This window comes from Pseudophryne corroboree, chromosome 4 (assembly GCF_028390025.1).
Source record: "Pseudophryne corroboree isolate aPseCor3 chromosome 4, aPseCor3.hap2, whole genome shotgun sequence".
Classification (NCBI taxonomy): Eukaryota; Metazoa; Chordata; class Amphibia; order Anura; family Myobatrachidae; genus Pseudophryne; species Pseudophryne corroboree.
The window spans coordinates 380,454,713-380,474,487 of NC_086447.1; the positions used below are offsets into that span (position 1 = coordinate 380,454,713).

Below are 19,775 nucleotides of genomic sequence, written 5' to 3' on the forward strand. Positions count from 1 at the left end.
TATGTCCTTATACTAACTGTTGCTCTTATTTAGGTGATGTCAAAATCCCTGGGCCTCCCACCAATGTCCAGGCTTTAGACACAAGCAAAACTTATGTTGTTCTCAGCTGGGACCCACCTGTTCCCCGTGGCAGAGATCCACTAGTGTATTATATTGAGAAGGTAAAGTATAAATGGACAATGTTTTTAACCATTGTTTATTGTTTCTAAAAACCTCTTGAGAAAGATCAAAGAACAGTTTGTGGGATATCATGTCTGAAAAACCAATATCCTAGAGTATTTTTAACTGTCTGAAAACTGTCTGTGTACTGTCTGAAAACTAGTTAGGGCACAGGATTCATATCAAATTAAAGAGTGGCTAAACAAGCCATGAAGGCATCTGCCCAAGAATTCTATCAATGGCGATCTTGGCAGGACTGCTAATATCAATTCAGAAGTTAACAGGTACTAAGGAAACATCACAAAGAGAGGATTGCAGGTTGTTGACCTGAAATGACCTCTAGCATTAGTGACACCAAGCTCTTCATCATGTATTCTGAGGGTGTAGATCATTAGGTCACCAGCATTAGGTTGACAATCACTAGGCCAAACCCATATGGTCTACATGCACATGGTAAAAAGATTGACAGGGTCAGTTGGTTGAAAGGTGAATGTAGACATCTGAAAAGGTCGATAAAAGGTTGACACAGTTAAAAGGTCGACACAAAAATGGTTGACACTGTTTTTATGTTTGAGTGTCATTTTGTATGTTGAACCATGTAAATGCCAAATCATGGGCTCGCTTCACTCGCCAAACTTTGGGCAATGTGGGCGGCTCCACTGCTACATCGCTGGGCACAGGTCAGTGTTCCCAACCATAGTCCACATGGATGGGAAAGAATGAACTAGTTGAAAAAATGGAAAAAAAAAAAAAAAAACGTTTGTATCTATCATATGTGTGTGTCGACCATTGTCATGTTTAACATTTGAACCAATTGACCTTACTCACTGTTGACCTTTTAACCATGTTGACCATGTCGAAAGTGTATTCCTGTTATGTGACTCTTATTGGAGGCAGCTTTGGAAAGGATATCTCAGTTGGGCTCCAACAGTAAGCAGTAGTCAGTAGCAAATGTGGCACTGCAAAATATTTTCACATTTCTGTATTGAATTGATTGCAGCAGATTTAAGGTTCATACACATTAGACAATGTCACTCTGTGAGCGATGTCATGTAGTGTTTCCCCCTCCCGGGCCGGCCGGTCGGCGGCCGCCTGTACACACTGAGCGATATGACCGCTCATATATCGCTCAGTGACGTCACGCCTCCGCCGGCAGTGCATGCAGCTCCTGGACGACCGTCCAGATAGAGCATGCATGCACTGCCGACAGCGACGATCGTTGCCGACCTGCGGGGCCGCGCATCGGTCATCACTGGCGGCATACACACGCCGATAAAATGAGCGACGTCGCTCAGGGAGGGGGAAAATGAGCGACGTCGCTCATTTTATCGGCAAGTGTGTATGGGCCTTTACATTTACAGTTGATTTAATAGACTAAAAGTTATTTGGGAAACTGGAGGCTTTCATGTACTAAGCCAGCAGCTGCCAGAGTTATTAATTGTCTCTGAATGAGTCTTCTCCCTACAGCATCCTCTGAGTAGCCCATCTTTCGTAGTAATACCGGGATGAGCTTTCTCCCTGCAGCACCCTCAATGCAGCACCTTCTGTTTGTGTGTATCTGAAAGCTATCACTGTGAAATTTATGAACAGTAGAGACAATTCATTACTTTGTTTCCCTGGTGACAGCTGTCAGATATACACAGACAGATTGGGATGTGTATCACAATTTCCACTTATGACAACAAGTGGCAAAGAGCGCTGTAGGGGGAGAAGACTACTTCCAGTGTTCCATATCCATGGCTTTTCTTTTCGTTTTCTGTGGGTACTGTTTTCAGGGGCTATTTAACCAACTAGAAAATGTTAACTGTTTGGATCTTGGGGGTCATTCCGAGTTGTTCGCTCGTTGCCGATTTTCGCTATGCTGCGATTTGTTGCAAATTGCGCATGCGCAAGGCATGCAGGGCGCATGCGCTTAGTTATTTAACACAAAACTTAGCAGTTTTGCTGTGGCTTCTGCGGCGCTTTTCAGTCGCACTGCTGTTCGGTAAATGATTGACAGGAAAGGGGCGTTTCTGGCCGGCAACTCAGCGTTTTCCCGGCGTGTGCAAAAAAACGCAGGCGTGTCAGGGAAAAACGCGGGAATGTCTGGAGAAACAGGGGAGTGGCTGGCCGAACGCAGGGCGTGTTTGTGACGTCAAACCAGGAACTAAACGGACTGAGCTGATCGCAATTCGTGAGTAGGTCTGGAGCTACTCAGAAACTGCTAAGAATTATTTAGTAGCAGTTTTGCTAATTTTTCGTTCGCTATTCTGCTAAGCTAAGATACACTCCCAGAGGGCGGCGGCCTAGCGTGTGCAATGCTGCTAAAAGCAGCTAGCGAGCGAACAACTCGGAATGAGGGCCCTTGTATCTGTTGGCTGACGTTTGGTGGATCAGCGAAAATACAACATGGTGGAAATGATGCTAGCAGAATGTTACTTTAATTTCTCAACTGGGTGTTGGGAAGGATGATGTTAATCACCTTGGGATTGTGAGTCAGTCTCAGGAAACTTGTGCGCTAGTTTGTAATCAATAAAACAAAAGCACAAACTGTACTCATGGCTTGTTGTATCAATGTTTCATTCAGCATCTGTGAAAAATGCAGTGAGTAAAATTCTTACACTTATCATGGTGATTAATAGTACTCTGTTTTGACAAGTAATACAGAATATCATACTACAGGTCAATGCAAAATTGTTTTTGAGCACTTACTGAACCATGACTGAACGTGATGCAGAAGAGTGGCATTGCTTTTTTTTTTTTAGCTAATGAAACCAACAAAAAGCTATCTGAACTCTTACACTGCGCATTTTATCTGTAGTAAATGATGCGGCTGGTTCCTGGGGATTTGTGCAGCTTCTTGAGACAAAGCGTGTCATTATGCACCATTTCCCTATGAATGGTATTATTATCATTCAAGGTTTGTTACTTGAGTCTTTAGTCGTGTCATAAATAGATTGCTTTAGGGAAAATGTAAAGAATCGATTTCCATCATTTTATCCAAATGGTATCTGCATATCTTATGCTTGAGTCATCATTGTTATGAAAATTATTTTTTAACAATATAAAAAACAAGGCAGATACAAATACAATCTATGTATTGTATAAACACAATAATAACTGTACATCATAGAGAATTCATGGAAAGGTAGATTGCATTGAATCCTCTGCTGACAGCAATTTTTTCGCAACTTTACATAAAACACATAGGGCCACATTTCAATTTGAATTCATTTTTGTTGCCTGAACATACATGTAAAAGATGGCAGCAAAATTGTAGCTACACATCTCTTAAAATACATCTGATTCCACACACAGCATTATTTCTGCATTGGATGCATACCAGACATATTACAAATGCCCAAATATATCAAACATAAGCTGCTTGGCAGTGTTAGTTATACTGTAAATGTGAAAGTTGCATTGCTTATACTGTACGTACACAATGGGCCTAATTCAGACCTGATCATTGATGTGCTAATATAGCAAACATAAGCTGTTTGCCAGTGTTATAAATGTGAAAGTTGCATTGCTTATTTGTACACAATGGGCCTAATTAAGACCTGATCGTAGATGTGCTAAATTTAGCACATCTAAGATCAGTCACACAGACATGCGGGGGGACACCCAGCACAGGGCTAGCCCACCCCGCATGTCAGGCCTGACCCCCCCCCTCCCCACACGTACAAAAGCATAGCACAGCGGCGATGCTTTTGTACTTGAAGAGTAGCTCCCTTCCAGCGCAGCTCCTGCACGCTGGCAGGGAGCTACTCGTCGCCTGCATTGCCTGGTCTGTGCCCCCTAAACGCCGGCCAACTGCCACCGGCCCGCCCCCTCCCACCCAGTGGCCGCCTCTGCCTGTCAATCAGGCAGAGGCGATCGCAGGGCTGAGATGGCTGTCGGCTGTCTGGCATGCGCCGGTGCACTGTGGCGCTGGCGCATGCGCAGTTCAGACCTGATCGGCTGCTGTGCGAAAATGTACAGCACCGATCAGGTCTGAATTAGGCCCAATATACTGTGATAAAGAGCCCTCTACATAAGAGAAAATAATGTCTTCACAGGGTTATTAATAAATGCAGTCATATTTTCCATACACCATCCTAATATATAATGGTTACAGAGTTATGAATCTTTTCTGCAGGACAGTAGTTCAAATTGAACTGACAAATATGTCTGAATAGACAGCAGAACTTAACATCATATAGCCTCAACGCTTATAAATTAAATACTAACAGCTGGAATGGAAAATGGGCCTGATTCAGATGTGGACAGAGTGCTGACCAGCGATGCAAAGTGCTGATATTCGTGTGCAAATGGTCTGGTGACTCAGGATGGCAGCAGACTGTCAGTGATTCACAGTCTGCTGTTGTTTGGATGGCGGCGATGGCCTCTGTTTCTCAAAATGGTGGAGTGTCATCGCTATTGTAGGGGAGGGATGAGTCAAAGATCTCAGTCAGAGGGTGGAGATTTCCTGGCCTCTTGGTAGCTCCTGCAGCAGCTGGAGGATGTGATAAAGCATTATCATTGCTGATGAATCTTGGTTCTGTTGTTTCACATTGATAGGAAGACCAGTATGTAGCAATCCATGCTGAGGGTATGTAGCCACTCTGCCAGAGGATAGTAATAGAACTAAGTGAAATCCCATTTAAAAAGAAGCAGAAGGCAAATAAATGTGTACGATACAGGCTGTGAGAACAGTAAATGTTCTATTTATGCTTTGAAGCTTTAGGGGCCCAATACAAGTGCTGGAAGTATGTTACTGTGCGTTTCAGCATACGAGGTTTGGCTATTATATAACGAGACTGATGCTATAATTTATGTATAATTATTTTAAGTACATTTTAACTCCTTTCTCCTACTATGTACTCCCCTTCTGCATACACACACCGCTGCATTCTTATTTTCCATTGGTCAAAGCCGTGCCGTATCTCATTACCTGTCAGTTGTTTCAACAGCTCTTTTGTTGTCTTCTTAAACTCAGTAACTGATGCAAAATGGATTCTCTTGAGTATAGATTTGACTTTAGGGAAAAGAAAGAAGTCTCACTGTTCTAGTTCTGGAGAGTATGGAGGGTGTTTTAGTACTGCAATCTGTTTCTTTGCCAAAACCAGCTGTGTGGTCTGGTGCATTGTCCTAATGGAGGATGAAACAATGTTTCCACAACTGTGTCCTTTTTATTCTGATTCTTTCCTGGACAATTTGCTAGAACATTTTTGTAGTAATATTGATTCACTGTTGTGCCTTCTGGTACCCAGTCTGCCAAAATAATACCCTTATCAGGGTGGCCCTAAGGGGGCATGTGCCCCAGGTGCAAGATTTAAGGGGGCACCGAGTAGTTACAAAGAAGCATATTTTTTTTTTTTTTTACCGGCAGTGCAGTGCTGCTCCAGTGAGACAGCAGATGGCTCCCTAGGCAATGTTTCTGACCCACCTGCCTGCCCACAGCTGACTCCGATGCTGTGCAGGTGAGCTCCAGTACCTGGGATCTCTCCTATGCTGGCTACTCTCTTAAACTCTCTTCTTTGCCATGCAGTGCTGTGACTAGCATGCGGTGCACCATGCAAGCTATAGAAGCAAGCTGTTGTTGCTGTGTTTTTCAGTAGGCTATGATCCCAGCTGCCTTCCCAGCACCAACCGATAACAAGCTGCCAGCTACACACCATTGAGAGGACACGCTGCCCCAAGCTTTTGCTTGTTAACTGGTGCAGTCACTGATGTTACAGAAATCATAGGCTCACTTTGCTAGCTATCCACTTGACAGTGGAAACTAAGAGCCTGGGCAACCTCCAACTCTCAACGAGTATCACTACAGCAGCTTTGTGGTGAGTTTAAAGACAGACTTTATTATCGGCACTGTGCTCCCAGTTAGCAGTATCAACCTCCGCTTTGCCTCCAAGATGGGGCGATTCGGTGTAGCATATAGGGGGACGTAGTGTAGTGATGTAGGGTACCATATAGAGTATGTAGTATTTTAATGTATTGCAGTATATAGGGGCATGTAGTGCACTGATGTGGTGTAGCATATAAGCGGATGTAGTGTAGTTATGTAGTGTAGCATATAGGGTATGTAGTGCTTGGTATAGGGGCACGTAGTGTAGTGATGTAGTTCACCGTGTAGGAAATGTAGAATAGTAGTGCATTGGATAGGGGAATGTAGTGCAGTGATAAAGTGTTATGATAAAGTGCAATGTATGGGGACACACAGAGGGGCATGTAGTGGAACACGCTGCTGGGGCAGGGGCATGTGACGCTTCGGGCATTTGGGGCACATAGGTGAAAATTGTCCAATAGTATCCCCTTTTTTCAAAATTTTTGATCTGATTATTTTAATATGACGGTTTGTTTGTTTTGTTATTTTTATTTGTTTTTTATTTTTTGTTGGGTGGGGTTGGGAGGCACCAAATTACTGCCTTGCCCCGGGTGCCAAAAAAATCCTAGTTTTGGCCCTGTCCTTATGACTGTCACTAAATCTTTTGTTCCACTCAACCACATGTGCATAATTGTACATAATACAATCTGCCAAAACAGCCTTTGTTACCATATGAAAAGATTCGGTAGGCATTTTGTTCAATTTAACTAAAAATGTAAAGTTAACAAACTGCTCTAAATTTTGAACTAAGAATTTTTACGATGCGTGGGAAAAACACAACTTCTTTGACTGCTGTGTGATAGCAAACTATCTGTGCGAGAGGGGTGAAACCTGCAAAACCATTTTGGGAAGTCTAAGGTCAGTTTTCCTCCACTCCCTCTTAAATCACGCAGTATGGTTTCATTTTTTACAAGTACAGTCTCATTATTTTATAGCCATGCCTCGTGTAAATGATGCCCTGAATAAGGTGCCTCTTTAATTTCATAACCAATGATCCCCTAACATGGTAATACTCTATGTACAGTATTACAGACATTATGTGGCACCAAATAAATGAAAATAAAAGATGATGATAATAATAATAATAATAATAATAATTTGATTTTACGAGTTTATCTCAGACAGAGATCTGATATAAAAATGCATGGCATCAATACATTTCTCAGTACCAATAACACAATAACGGCCAAGGTGAAACGCAAATTGCCCACTGGCTGCACAATGAGCACCACTGCTCATGTGTTTCATTTATTAACAAAAGTAAACATGTTTCTTAATCCATAGCAACTATTCAGATATCTTCTTTCCTAGTTCCAATTTCTAGATGGAATACAGATAATAAAGGCTCATTTGTACTTTTGTTACTACATAATCTGAGTGTCTGGCATAATGCCTCAAGTCAATTTGTATGAGTGTACCATACCTGTACAACTAAAGTTGTTTTTTTTTCTTTGCTAGATCTGTACTAAAACTCAGATTTATCTACATAAAACTTAACAAATCTCTTCTATCCAATGGTAAAATAAAAAAAAAAAGAAGTCAAAAGCAAATTAAAAGCTTCATGGCTGATCATGTTGGCTGTGAAAATCCCTTCCCTGGCAGACTGGAAAGCATTTAAGTCATCGGGGGCAAGAGTAGGAAGACAAAATAAAAAAGCTATTTAAAATAATCACAGTGCTGTGTGACTGTACATTAAAATGAGAAGCTTACAATAAGTATTCAGCTGCCAAGATAAAGCTGCAAGAATTGCTGGCAACATATAAATAAAATGTCTTATGAAAATATAGTAATTACAAGAGTGAAAGACGATGTGTGCAATTGGAATTGAATATGTTGCTGCCAGTGGTAACTTCTACCCTTGGACTTGAGGGTGGCTGCCTGGGACAACTAAGTGCAGTAAGCGCACTAAACCACATCTTTCCTGGGACTGCTTTTTCGGGAAGCTATGAGCAGATAGTGTTTCCAATGGGAACCAGTGCAGTCGCTGGGAGAGGTGGATTTTCTTTGGGGGGGAGGGGAAGGGGGGGGGGGGGGTAGCAGCAGCCTTAAGGCCAGTACTCACGGCCCGATGCAGGAGAGATGTGTGCTGAGCGGACCGCTCAGCACACATCTCTCCCGGCACTCAGCACGACGCGATCTGTGCTGAGCGTGCGGGGGGAGACGGGGGGGGCGCTCATTTCACCCAGCGGGTGAAGTGAGCGACCCGCTAGATTGGCCTGCATGCAGGCCAATCTAGCAGCAGCGATAGCGATGCGCGGGGCTGCGCATCGCTATAGCTGTGAGGGGTACACACGGAGTGATATTGCTAAAAATCTAAGCAATCTAGTCAGATTGCTTAGATTATCGCTCAGTGTGTACCCCCCTTTACAGCCACCAATTAAAATCCACCACTGGTTATTGCTTTATTAACAACTAATAAAATAGTGTACAGTATATATTATCCATGCACTAATGTATCTTCATGGGGATAAACATTGTAACTATATAGATCTGTGGCAGTGACGTGCGGTGGGGTGAGGCAGGTGAGGCAGAGCCTTTCCTGTCATACTAACGTATACGCCAGAGTTTTGACTATATAAAGTATATGAAAAATATAAAGAATATATCTGAGAAATCATCTTTGCACTATTCTAGTCATTTTTATATCTCAAAACTCTGAAGTAAAAAGTCTATGACAGGTGAGGCAGTGCTCCCCTTTTCCACACATCTTTGATCAAATCTCACCAAATTCCCAGCAGTATATACTGCTGCACCTGTGTATAATGCCCATATGTGTATACTGCTGCACCTGTGTATAATGCCCTCATGTATATACTGCTGCACCTGTGTATAATGCCCACATGTATATACTGCTGCACCTGTGTATAATGCACTCATGAACCCTTGGGCTCATGTATTGTGTGTAAATTTAGCTCTTGTACTAGCCAGTGCCTCCTCAGCCATTTATCCCACTGTATGTCCCTGATCTTTGGCGTATGTTCCTTGCTTTGTGCCCTTAAATTATCACTTTACTTTAATATTTCTGTTTTGTAATAGACAATGGTTGGTAGTGGAAGCTGGCAGAGAGTCAACTCCCAGATCCCAGTAAGATCTCCTCGCTATGCAGTATTTGATCTGGTGGAAGGAAAATCATACAATTTCAGAGTTATTGCTGTGAACAAGCATGGCGTTAGTGAGCCTTCTGAAATAACACCACCGGTACAAGCACAGGAATGTCTAGGTAAGAACACTTCAACACTATTATATAATGTCCATTAACTATTGTACCGTAATGATACTGACTATGAGCATATTGTACAGATCACAAACTTGTGCAGTGCACTCTCACTATGTACATGAGTTTTATTATAATTAGTAAGGATATAAGCAGTAGAAGCAAATAATGCATAACTTTATTGTACTTGTTTCTTGATTTACTTGCCTGACTGTTTAATGTGATCCTTTTTACTTACTCTAGATTTATGTGCTTGTTTTTTTGTTTTATTTTAAAGCTGTGCCATCTGCTCCCGGTCGTATATTGGCAACTAGGAACACCAGAACATCAGTTGTTGTACAGTTTGATAAAGCAAAAGTAGAGGAGAAGTTAATTGGATACTATATAGACTCATCTGTGGTGGGCTCGAATCATTGGGAACATTGTAACCACAAACCCATTAAATATAACAGGCAAGTCAATTTGTCAATGTATGCTGCATAAAATGTAAAAATAGATTTTATTTGGCAATCCATTATGAAATGCGTGACTTACTTACATCTGTTCAATTATTTAATATCAGGATTTTTGTGGTTAATTGTTGAATCTTATCAGCCATACTCTATTGTGTTTTTCATAAATGTAGAACCTTTCATAATCAATCAAAAATGTAAATAAACACATAGGGGGTCATTCCGAGTTGTTCGCTCGTTATTTTTTTCTCGCAACGGAGCGATTAGTCGCTAATGCGCATGCGCAATGTCCGCAGTGCGACTGCGCCAAGTAAATTTGCTATGCAGTTAGGTATTTTACTCACGGCATTACGAGGTTTTTTCTTCGTTCTGGTGATCGTAATGTGATTGTCAGGAAGTGGGTGTTTCTGGGCGGAAACTGGCCGTTTTATGGGAGTGTGTGAAAAAACGCTACCGTTTCTGGGAAAAACGCGGGAGTGGCTGGAGAAATGGAGGAGTGTCTGAGCGAATGCTGGGTGTGTTTGTGACGTCAAAACAGGAACGACAAGCACTGAACTGATCGCACTGGCAGAGTAAGTCTCGGGCTACTCAGAAACTGCACAGAGAAGTATTTTCGCAATATTGCGAATCTTTCGTTCGCAATTTTGACAAGCTAAGATTCACTCCCAGTAGGCGGCGGCTTAGCGTGTGCAAAGCTGCTAAAAGCAGCTTGCGAGCGAACAACTCCGAATGACCCCCATAGTAATTAAGAACAAAATACATTTCTAGTTCTCACTATTCTATTGATCCAGTAAAATCAAGAGTCTGTTGACTGGGTAAGATTGTAGCTTTAAAGGGTACATTAACAAAAAGATAGACTATCTTGGAAAATCCAGACACCTGGAAGCCTTGTTTATATCATGATTACATTTGACCCATGAGCAGAACAGTGTCCACTGAGTATATTATACAAATGCACACTTATTAAAGCATATGGAAACAAATAAAACACATATTTAAGTCTGCAATGTGTTTCAATCATCTACTATCCAAATTACATTTGATGTGCATTTAATATTGCAGGACTGAAGCCAGAATAATTGTGTAGTGTCAGTATGAAATAATCTCTGGTGAACACCTGAAGTACATCATTGAGGCTGTCCACAGTCCAAGACATCTGCCCATCAATTGATTCATTGAACATATTTATAAATGATTTGTGGTGTCAGTGTGATAGATTTCATTATAAATATAGGTATTTTATTTTGCATGTAATATACCTTTAGTATCTGTCATTCAAGAAGTGTAATGAAATATATTATTTCATTACATCTTTGTGGAATTATTTAGTTGTAAACCTGGGTAAACCAAGAGTTTGTCATTTCAAAATAGCATTAATAATTGTTTTACCAAATCTAAAATCAGCTGCAGGTGCAGTTATGCTACCAAAGATAGTAAAATCTACATTAAAGGGACAGTTTAGTGCAGGAAAACATAACATTGGCAACATGCCATTCACCACACGCAGTGGCAAGGAAAGGATCAGGCCTTGGACTATATTTATGAGTGGTGGTTCTGAAACTGTCAGTGAGACATCTTCTTCTGCCTCTCATGACCATGGAAGACCTTTTCACTCAGAGTCTAGAAGTGTTGACAAAAAATGAAAACCACTAAGGCAGTAGAACAAACTGTGTATTCAAAACTGACATACATCCCTGAGGAGAGTCTAGGAGTGTCCACATTAGCTATATCTGACATTTTTCACACTCCTCTCAGAAAAGCCTCTTTCCAACATTTCTGTACCATCTGCACATGTGGGGAGCAGTACAAGTAAATATGGTGATGAAGACATAATATAAATTGAGGATGCTTGTATGGAAGTGTAATAGGATGAGGGTGATATGTGTGTACTACTACTATCTGACACTGAGGATGAGATTGTTGATGGTTTTGTTTGTGCAAGTCAGCCACCAGTGGCAGCAGTTCTTGTCTGTGCTAAAAAGAAAGTGATTGTGATGCCTTGGCATAAAACAATAAAAGCCACCTCTTGGGTATGGGATTATTCTTACCCAAATCCTGACATTTGTGAATGCATCTGCTCCATTTATGTGGCCAAACTTAGGGGTCTATTCATGAAGCAGTGAAAAGTGTGGAGAAGTGAGCTTGTGGAGAAGTTGCCCATGGCAACCAATAACATTTATAATTTGCATACTATTCAATTGGCAATGGGCAACTTTTTCACAGGCTCGCTACTCCATTCTGTTCACTGCTTCATAAATATACTCCTAATTAGATGTACAGTAGATACCTCTAATTAGGGTAGCCATCTAGGAACCGCCTCCATGCTACGTCGTTTGGGGCAAGTTCATGAATTTATAAAAAAAAACTATAATAATTTGTTGTAATTAACACCCTCATTATCAACCTCTTCATTAATGATAGCAAGTAGTCCCTCCATAAAAAATGTTTTGTGGGGGCCAAGTAAACTGAGCACTGCAGCCACAAAAGTGTCAGTCCCTGTTGCTGAGGTTAGTTGGATTCTAAAACTGTACATGTCCTTTTTAATATTCAACATAAGGGTGGGTGGGAGTGCCCAAGGACAATTCCATCTTGCACCACTTTTTTTTCTGTCACTACTGTGTGGCAAGTTTACCTAGATGTGCTATAAACTGCCGTGTGTTTGTGCTGCTGCTCTGTCATTTAGTAACCAGCCAGCTCGCTGCAGCCTTTGACCTAAACTGGATGAAAACAATATTGTGAGCTGTGAGGTAGTCAGAATTGACTGGAAATGACTGGAATTGAATGTTATTGAGGCTAAAAATTGTAGGAATGAAAAAAAAGGACCAAATGCTGTGATTTTAGCTTATCTTTTTATCAAAACCAAACCGAAACTAGACAAATTAGAACATAAATGAAAACCAGCAAAAATTGGATGGTGCACAGGTGTACAACGGAAATCCCTGGTGGGCTCCAATGCCTGAGAGCCCCATCCCCTCCTCTTGGAGAGCGGGACGTACTAAAACAAACACTGCAGTAAAAACTGTGAAAAGCCTGTTTTTGGAATATTTACTACATTTCCATATGTACTTGATGGATAGCGCCATATTTGGGTGGAATTACCCAATAGAAGAAATGGATCCCTCCCGACACCCCCTGCGGCCATCGCGTAGCGCCGAAGGGCTCCCGGGTCCTGAACCTGGAAGTCCTGTGCTCATAAAGGGCAGCTCTTATTGCGAGAGCTGTCCTTTGTGATGCTAATTGCATATGTAAGCATATAAGGGGTCATTCCGACCCGATCGCATGCTGCAGTTTTTTGCAGCCGTGTGATCGGGTATCAACTGCGCATGCTTGCGGGCCGCAATGTGCAGGTGCGTCACTGCCCGGCAACAGGCAGCGACGACAAGAATGAAGAAAGCATTTGCAGCAGTGAACGCAAGAAGATTGACAGGAAGAGGCCAGCCGGGGGTGTCAACTCACTATTTTCTGGGAGTGACAAAGAAAACACAGGCGTGCCCGGCCATTTGCAGGAAGAGATCCTGATGTCAGCTCAAAGAAGATTCATCACAGCTGGTGAGTAAGTTTTGAGCTGTGCAGATACTGCACAAACTTTTCGTTTGTGCAGCTCTCTGCACCTGCACAGCCCTAACCCCCTCCCCTGTAGGCGGCGATTACCTGGTCGCAGCAGTGCAAAAAACGGCCTGCGTGTGACCAGGTCAGAATGAGGGCCATAGTGTATATGATTAGTATGTAGGCAGTAAGTGGCTGGATGTACTGCATTGCGGATATGATGCTTATTACATCCCGCCCGAAGTAAGTAACTTGATGGAGCAGGATCATGGATGAACTTAGTTGCTTGTTTTGTTTCTATGTAAACTGTAGCAATTTTAGTCCTCCAGCCAATCAAAGGGGACGTCTGACTCCTGACACACCTGCCCCCCTTTATAAAGGGGCCCTGTTCTTGGAATATCCTCCACCTACTTTGGTGACTGGTCACTGGCCACACACTCTCTGATCGCTGGCCACACATCTTAAGCTTGGGCCCCTACCCCTGCATTCCCTGGTGGGCCCATCATACCCCAGCCCAACACTGTATGTAACAACTATTCTATAAATGTACAAACCATTTTGAATACATTTACAGTTTTGCATCATTACATTACTGATATATTGCAAGTTATATTATATTTATATTATATAACAGATACAAATTTGTAAAAGAAATCCAGTTTTTTTATGATCCCAAAAAATACATTCAGTGTTACTCAACATAATGTTCATATTTGGGCAATATGCTATTTTTGACTTTATCTTACAATAGAAAATTGTCAGACTTACTGTAGCATATAATGTCATCAATTCCTAATAAAGTATGTACACAAATCAATAATCCTGTATATCCTCATTCTCTTCTCCCCGTCCTCAGATTTGTTGTTCATGGTCTAACTACTGGAGAAAAGTACATTTTCCGTGTGAAGGCGGTTAATGCTGTTGGTGTCAGTGAAAATTCTCAGGAATCAGAGGCCATAACTGTTAAAGCTGCTCTAAGTGAGTATCCAGTAATACAAGTCTGCTGTCTATGTTATATATTTTTATTGTTGGAATAAAGGTTTCATAATTGAAACAAACAGATATATATATTATGCATTATTGACTCGATTTATATAGCTTATTATATCTACAAATGTTTCATTATCAATGCCGTAACAGGCTCAAATGGGTAGTGATGAGGACACTCCTATCGGCTGCCTGTCTGGAGTGTCTAAAGGATGCTCCAGCTTCACTGCAGTAGAGATCATGGCTGCAGGGTGCTAGCCGGAAGCAAGGGCTTTGGGGCAGCCAAGGCCAGATTAAGGTCTGTGGGTGCCCCTGGGCTACAAATGTGTGGGGCCCCCCATCAAATACTACAGATAGTAGTATATATATACCTCCAAACTGTCCCGATTTTTGCGGGACAGTCCCGGGCAGTTGTTACTCTCTGCTCTGCTTAGTGCAGAGCAGCAGTGAATAGACGCTATTCATGGGAGGCAGGGAGACTGGGGGGAATGCCAGCAGCTCACAGAGCGCTGACCATGCCCCCAGTGATGAAAACGGTAGGCGTGGCAGGCGGTCCTGGCATCTCCGCAAATCCACGCCCCCTTTTTAACGAGGACACACACTCTTTTCGGATGCACAGACGAGTCCTGACTGGTTCATCATAAAAGTTGGGAGGTGTGGTATATATACTGTATATGTATGTATAGAAATATATATATATACACATATATATATATATATATATATTTATTTATACAAGTTGCTTATATATACAGAGAGAGGACTGATTTCTGATGCTGCATCTCTCCCCAGCCAGACACCCAGCAGCGTGTGCCATGTACTGGGCTGGGGGGAGAGAGGCAGCTGCAGAAGTCAGTCCTCTCTCCCTGCCCAAAGTCCTCTCTCTCCCTGGTTTCTGGTAATGGGGAGGGGCAGCAGGACCTGGGTCCATGCCAGGCACCACTATCTGGCCCAGGTAGAGTACCCGCACACCCGCCCACATGGTGAGTATGTTTCATACTTGGGAGGCAGAGTCTTCTAACAACTGGCAGGGTAAGGGAGATGAGCGGCTGCAGCTATGGTAGCGGGGGACCGGGGATCTGACGCCACAATTGCAAGCCAGTCCCCGCTGGCAACAGCAGAAAGGAGGGGCCGAAGGTGAGAAGCGGGGTGGGGAAAGGCCCCCTCCTCTCCACGGTCTCCTTTGTTGCTGCTGGGACTGCCCGCAGCTACTAATAATGAGTCAGTCAGACTCATTATTAGTAGTGCCCACCGCTGATAGACCCACATCTGAGAGCGGACTTGGGGACAGTGTGTGGTGGCCCCTAATGTGTCCGGGCCCCGGGATGACCGCCCCTTTTACCCATCCTATAATCCGGCCAGCGATGGTGCAGCCCACAGAGTTTTGCACACCCCTACATATTACGGCCCTGTTTATTATTTATGGCAATTATTTGTTTTTAATTTCCTTTTTTTCTGCCTGATTTAAAAATTTGTATTAATGAATATTGCCTGGTTTAGAGTAGATGATAGACTTAATAGATCTGGACGGAATTTCCTGAGAGATGGCTTAAACTGCATTTTGAAACTGATGGACATCGCTGCAGATAAAAAGCTGTTTTGGCCTTACAAAAACTCAACCCACTGTTGTCATGACTGTGGTTTTTGTAAACCCGGTGTTAGTGAAGTCTGTGCGGGCGACTGGAGGACTACGTGAATATTAGGCTGGTCTGTAGGAATCAGTGAGAAGAAGGAGCAATCCCTGACCAGGGATCGAACCTGGGCCTCGGCAGAGGAAGCCGTATCCTGACCACTGGATCACCAGGGACTTTGATAGCAGGATGATGAATGTATAGTTGAGACTGAACTGGATATAGTGTCACAGGAGTAGGTGCTTATGTACTCGAGGTTACTGGTGAGATAGTAAGATGGACTGGTTACTGGTGAGACTGAGAACTGGGCTGGTTACCAGTGAGACTGGGACGCAACTGTTGTCCGGGCTGGTACCGGATATAACTGGAAACGCAACTGAAAGTAGAATGATGACTGTGGCTGTGACTTTAGGATAAGGCTGAAGAACACTGTAGCTGTGACTTTAAGATGAGTCGGTAGAATATTGCAACTGTGACTTTAAGATGAAACTGTAGAATACTGCACCTGTGGCTTTAAGTTGAGAATGTGGAATACTGCAACTGTGACTTTAAGAGGAAACTGTATAATACTGCAGCTGTGGCTTTAAGTTGAGACTGTGGAATACTGCGACTGTGACTTTAAGATGAAACTGTAGAAATACTGGATATCAATGGTAACACAACTGTAACCCAGACTCTGCCTTTGCTGACGTCTATTCAGGCCCACTCGACGAGATCGGTGGGCTCTTCCTGGGTGGCTGCCCTGCCTGTCTCGGCCTTACAGTTGTGCCGAGATGCTACTTGGTCTGGTTCGAACACTTTTGTGAAATTCTATAGGTTCGACACCTTGGCCAAAGATGACCTTCAGTTTGGTCAGACAGTTTTAGAGTGGTCTCAGCACTGATCCATGGTACTAAAGTACAGTTCCCCAGTATCCACTAGGATGTTAGAAAAAATAGGAATTTAATACCTACCGGTAATTCCTTTTCTCGTAGTCTTTAGTGGATACTGGGCGCCCGCCTCAGTGTTTTGATTCCTGCTTACCTGAGTAAGTGTTTGGTTGGCCCACCGTTGTGGTCCTCTTATGTTGTTGGGATAGCTGTGCTATCCTGGTTAGGTTGGTGTTGCTATCCTCTGTTCTGGTTAGCACCCTCCTTTTCAGTTATGGTTGTGTATTGGCTTAGTGACTAACTGCTGTTGTACCTGTTTTCTTCTCTCATGGTATGTCCGTCTCCTCAGTCACATTTTCCTAGACTGAGTCTGGTAGGAGGGGCATAGAGGGGAGGAGCCAGCACACACATACACACACTAAAGGTTTTTAAAGTGCCAGGCTCCAGTGGACCCGATCTATACCCCATGGTACAAAAGTACAGTTCCCCAGTATCCACTACAATCTATGAGAAAAGGAATTACCAGTAGGTATTAAATTCCTATTTTCAAGGATTTTGTAAGTTATCAATACTGAAAATACTTTGCCTACTGTATACAGAGTTTTATTTTTATACATGTTAGCTTTTATGGTTTTACAGCTACTGAAAAGCAAACAGTAGGATCCACTTTGCCTAAAATACTGTAGCTGGTGTGCAAACTTTATTTATATGTCTGTTAGGTAACTTATTTAATTTGTTTTATACTGTATGTTTAATAGTTGTTTCATGGACAGCCTGACTATTGCAAAAATGTGGTTTTAAAATAGAACTGTAATTTCTTTAATATAAAATTCCTTTCAATTTCATTGTTTTAGGAGGAGGTATTCCACATGGTAGGTTCTGCTATAAAGCATGTTCACATCGACTGTTCACTTCACTGTTCACTGGCTCTTTTTTTGTTAACGGTTTGCTATCACAAAACCTTATTTAATGTATTTTCCTTAATACAGAAGAGGAGTTCTCACATTACGATTGCATAGCCACAAAATTCAATTATACCTATCAATTTTCGCCACAGTATGTATTTTACAGAATATTGAATAGCAGATGCAATTTCATAAACAAATATGTAATAATAATGAAACTAATAATAATGATCAGAATAATACAGAAATACAACCTCTCACACAAAGGAGAATTTTTTTAGTCTATGTATATTAAGAAAAAATGCCATTGGTTAGTAAGTAAGTAAGTAAGTAAGTAAGAATTGTATTGTAATAAAACATTTTTGTAAATAACTAAAATAAAGTTAAATACAGTATCAACTTGACTGCTAAAAGCATAATGTAGACGTTAGATTAACACATCACATTATTTTTTTTTCTGTCTTAAAATCAAATGAGCTCCAGAGACACTTTAGAATATTTATAAATGTAATTTTATTCACAATTGAATCACTTGCACTAATACCGTCATCCTCACAGCTAGCTCTCACTGTGGGGCAGATGTATCAAGCCTTGGAGGGAGACAAAGCAATCAAACAGCATCTGTCATTTATCTAGCACAGTGTATGAAATTACAGTTAGAAGTTGATTGGTTGATTTGGGCAACTTATCCAAATTATCTCTCTGCAAGGCTTGGTACATCTCCCGTTGCATCTTTGTGTGATAACTTTCAACTTTGGTCCATACATTAGTGACACATTTCCCCCGATTTGTCGATACACCGATCAAAACTGCCGATCCCCAACCATCGTTGATCGGCAATCTGTCTGGGAATTGGAAAAATTCTATATGTTAAAAATCCCCAATTTGCTGATCCTGATTCCATGGGGACCAGGTAATTTTGGTAGTCAGTTACAGATCTATGGGCCCCTTTATTGAAAATGGTCTGTAATTCAACATTTGTATTTTTAATTAAATGTATTTTTTTTAGTACTACTAGGTTAATAAAACTCTAGGGTGATCATGAAGCAACGGTCGGAGACATTAGGGTGGTAGAACAGCAGCTTCCTAGGGGAACCAAAAACTGTAGATCTGTGATTGAGACAACTACAGTAGTAATAATTGAATAATAACACCCATTTGCAGAATTCAACTCTATTGAGTCCTTATTGGTGGTTTCAAGTGAGAGAATGCAAATGTTTCTGATTGGACCACTAGAATATAGACTCTTTTGGCTAATGTTTTCAATTCGCAAATTTCTTTCTTTCATAAGCTAGATTTATAATTTTCAAATTATTTCTACATGTATATGTATAACTACGTGTATTTACTATCAATGGCAGCAATGGCTGTTACAATGCCTTCATCCTATAGTGCTCTATAGATCATACTAATGACAAGTGATACTATAGAACTTTCTTTCTTACAGCAACTCCATCCCATCCATACGGAATTACCCTCCTGAATTGTGATGGCCATTCACTGACTTTAGGCTGGAAATTGCCCAAATTCACAGGTGGAGCCAATATCACTGGATACTACATCGATAAGCGGGAAGCTAATCATCTTAACTGGCATGAAGTGAATTCCAGCCAAGTTCAACAAAGAATTTACAAGGTTGGTATCTGTGTATCTTCTGTATTAAGCTTTGTGTTTTAATATTTTAAAAAGCATACACAGTACAACACTATGTCAATATACTTCTGCAAAGATATGTTAATATACTTCTGGAAAAAATCCAATTTCTAAATATTTCATAACGTGAAACGTTTAGACATAATGGGGTCTATTCAATTACTGTCGGATCCTTTCCGACGGAAAGGATACGACAGTTCAGTATTCAATTTGAGGCCAAATCCGACTAATTTGGCTGTTTTCGACAATGTCAATCCGACTTTTTTAAAGTCGGAATGACATTGTCGAAAATGAACCAAAAACCTGTTGAATTTGGCCACAAATTCGACGAAAACACATGGATCAGCGGCTAATTCACTGATCCCCGTGTTTTCCGACAAGTCAGAAAAACTGTGTCACAAATCAATAGGTCTAATCAAGATTCGACCTAAAAATGTCGGAATTTGCTGTTTTTAGAATTTTCAACTACAATTGAATAGACCAAAATGTGGTTATCTTAAACTTTAAAGCT

At 41.7% G+C, this 19,775-nt stretch overlaps 1 protein-coding gene across 2 annotated transcripts in view; it reads left to right on the top strand.

Moving 5' to 3' along the window:
- Positions 1–19,775, top strand: part of MYOM2 (myomesin 2) — a 226,877-nt gene that overhangs the window by 95,755 nt on the left and 111,347 nt on the right. For both annotated transcript variants that reach the window (XM_063916675.1, XM_063916676.1), the window contains 5 exons: positions 34–161; positions 9,044–9,227; positions 9,499–9,673; positions 14,076–14,197; positions 19,059–19,246. In XM_063916675.1, coding sequence (XP_063772745.1) covers positions 34–161; positions 9,044–9,227; positions 9,499–9,673; positions 14,076–14,197; positions 19,059–19,246 — 797 coding nt within the window. The remainder of the gene's footprint in view (positions 1–33; positions 162–9,043; positions 9,228–9,498; positions 9,674–14,075; positions 14,198–19,058; positions 19,247–19,775) is intronic.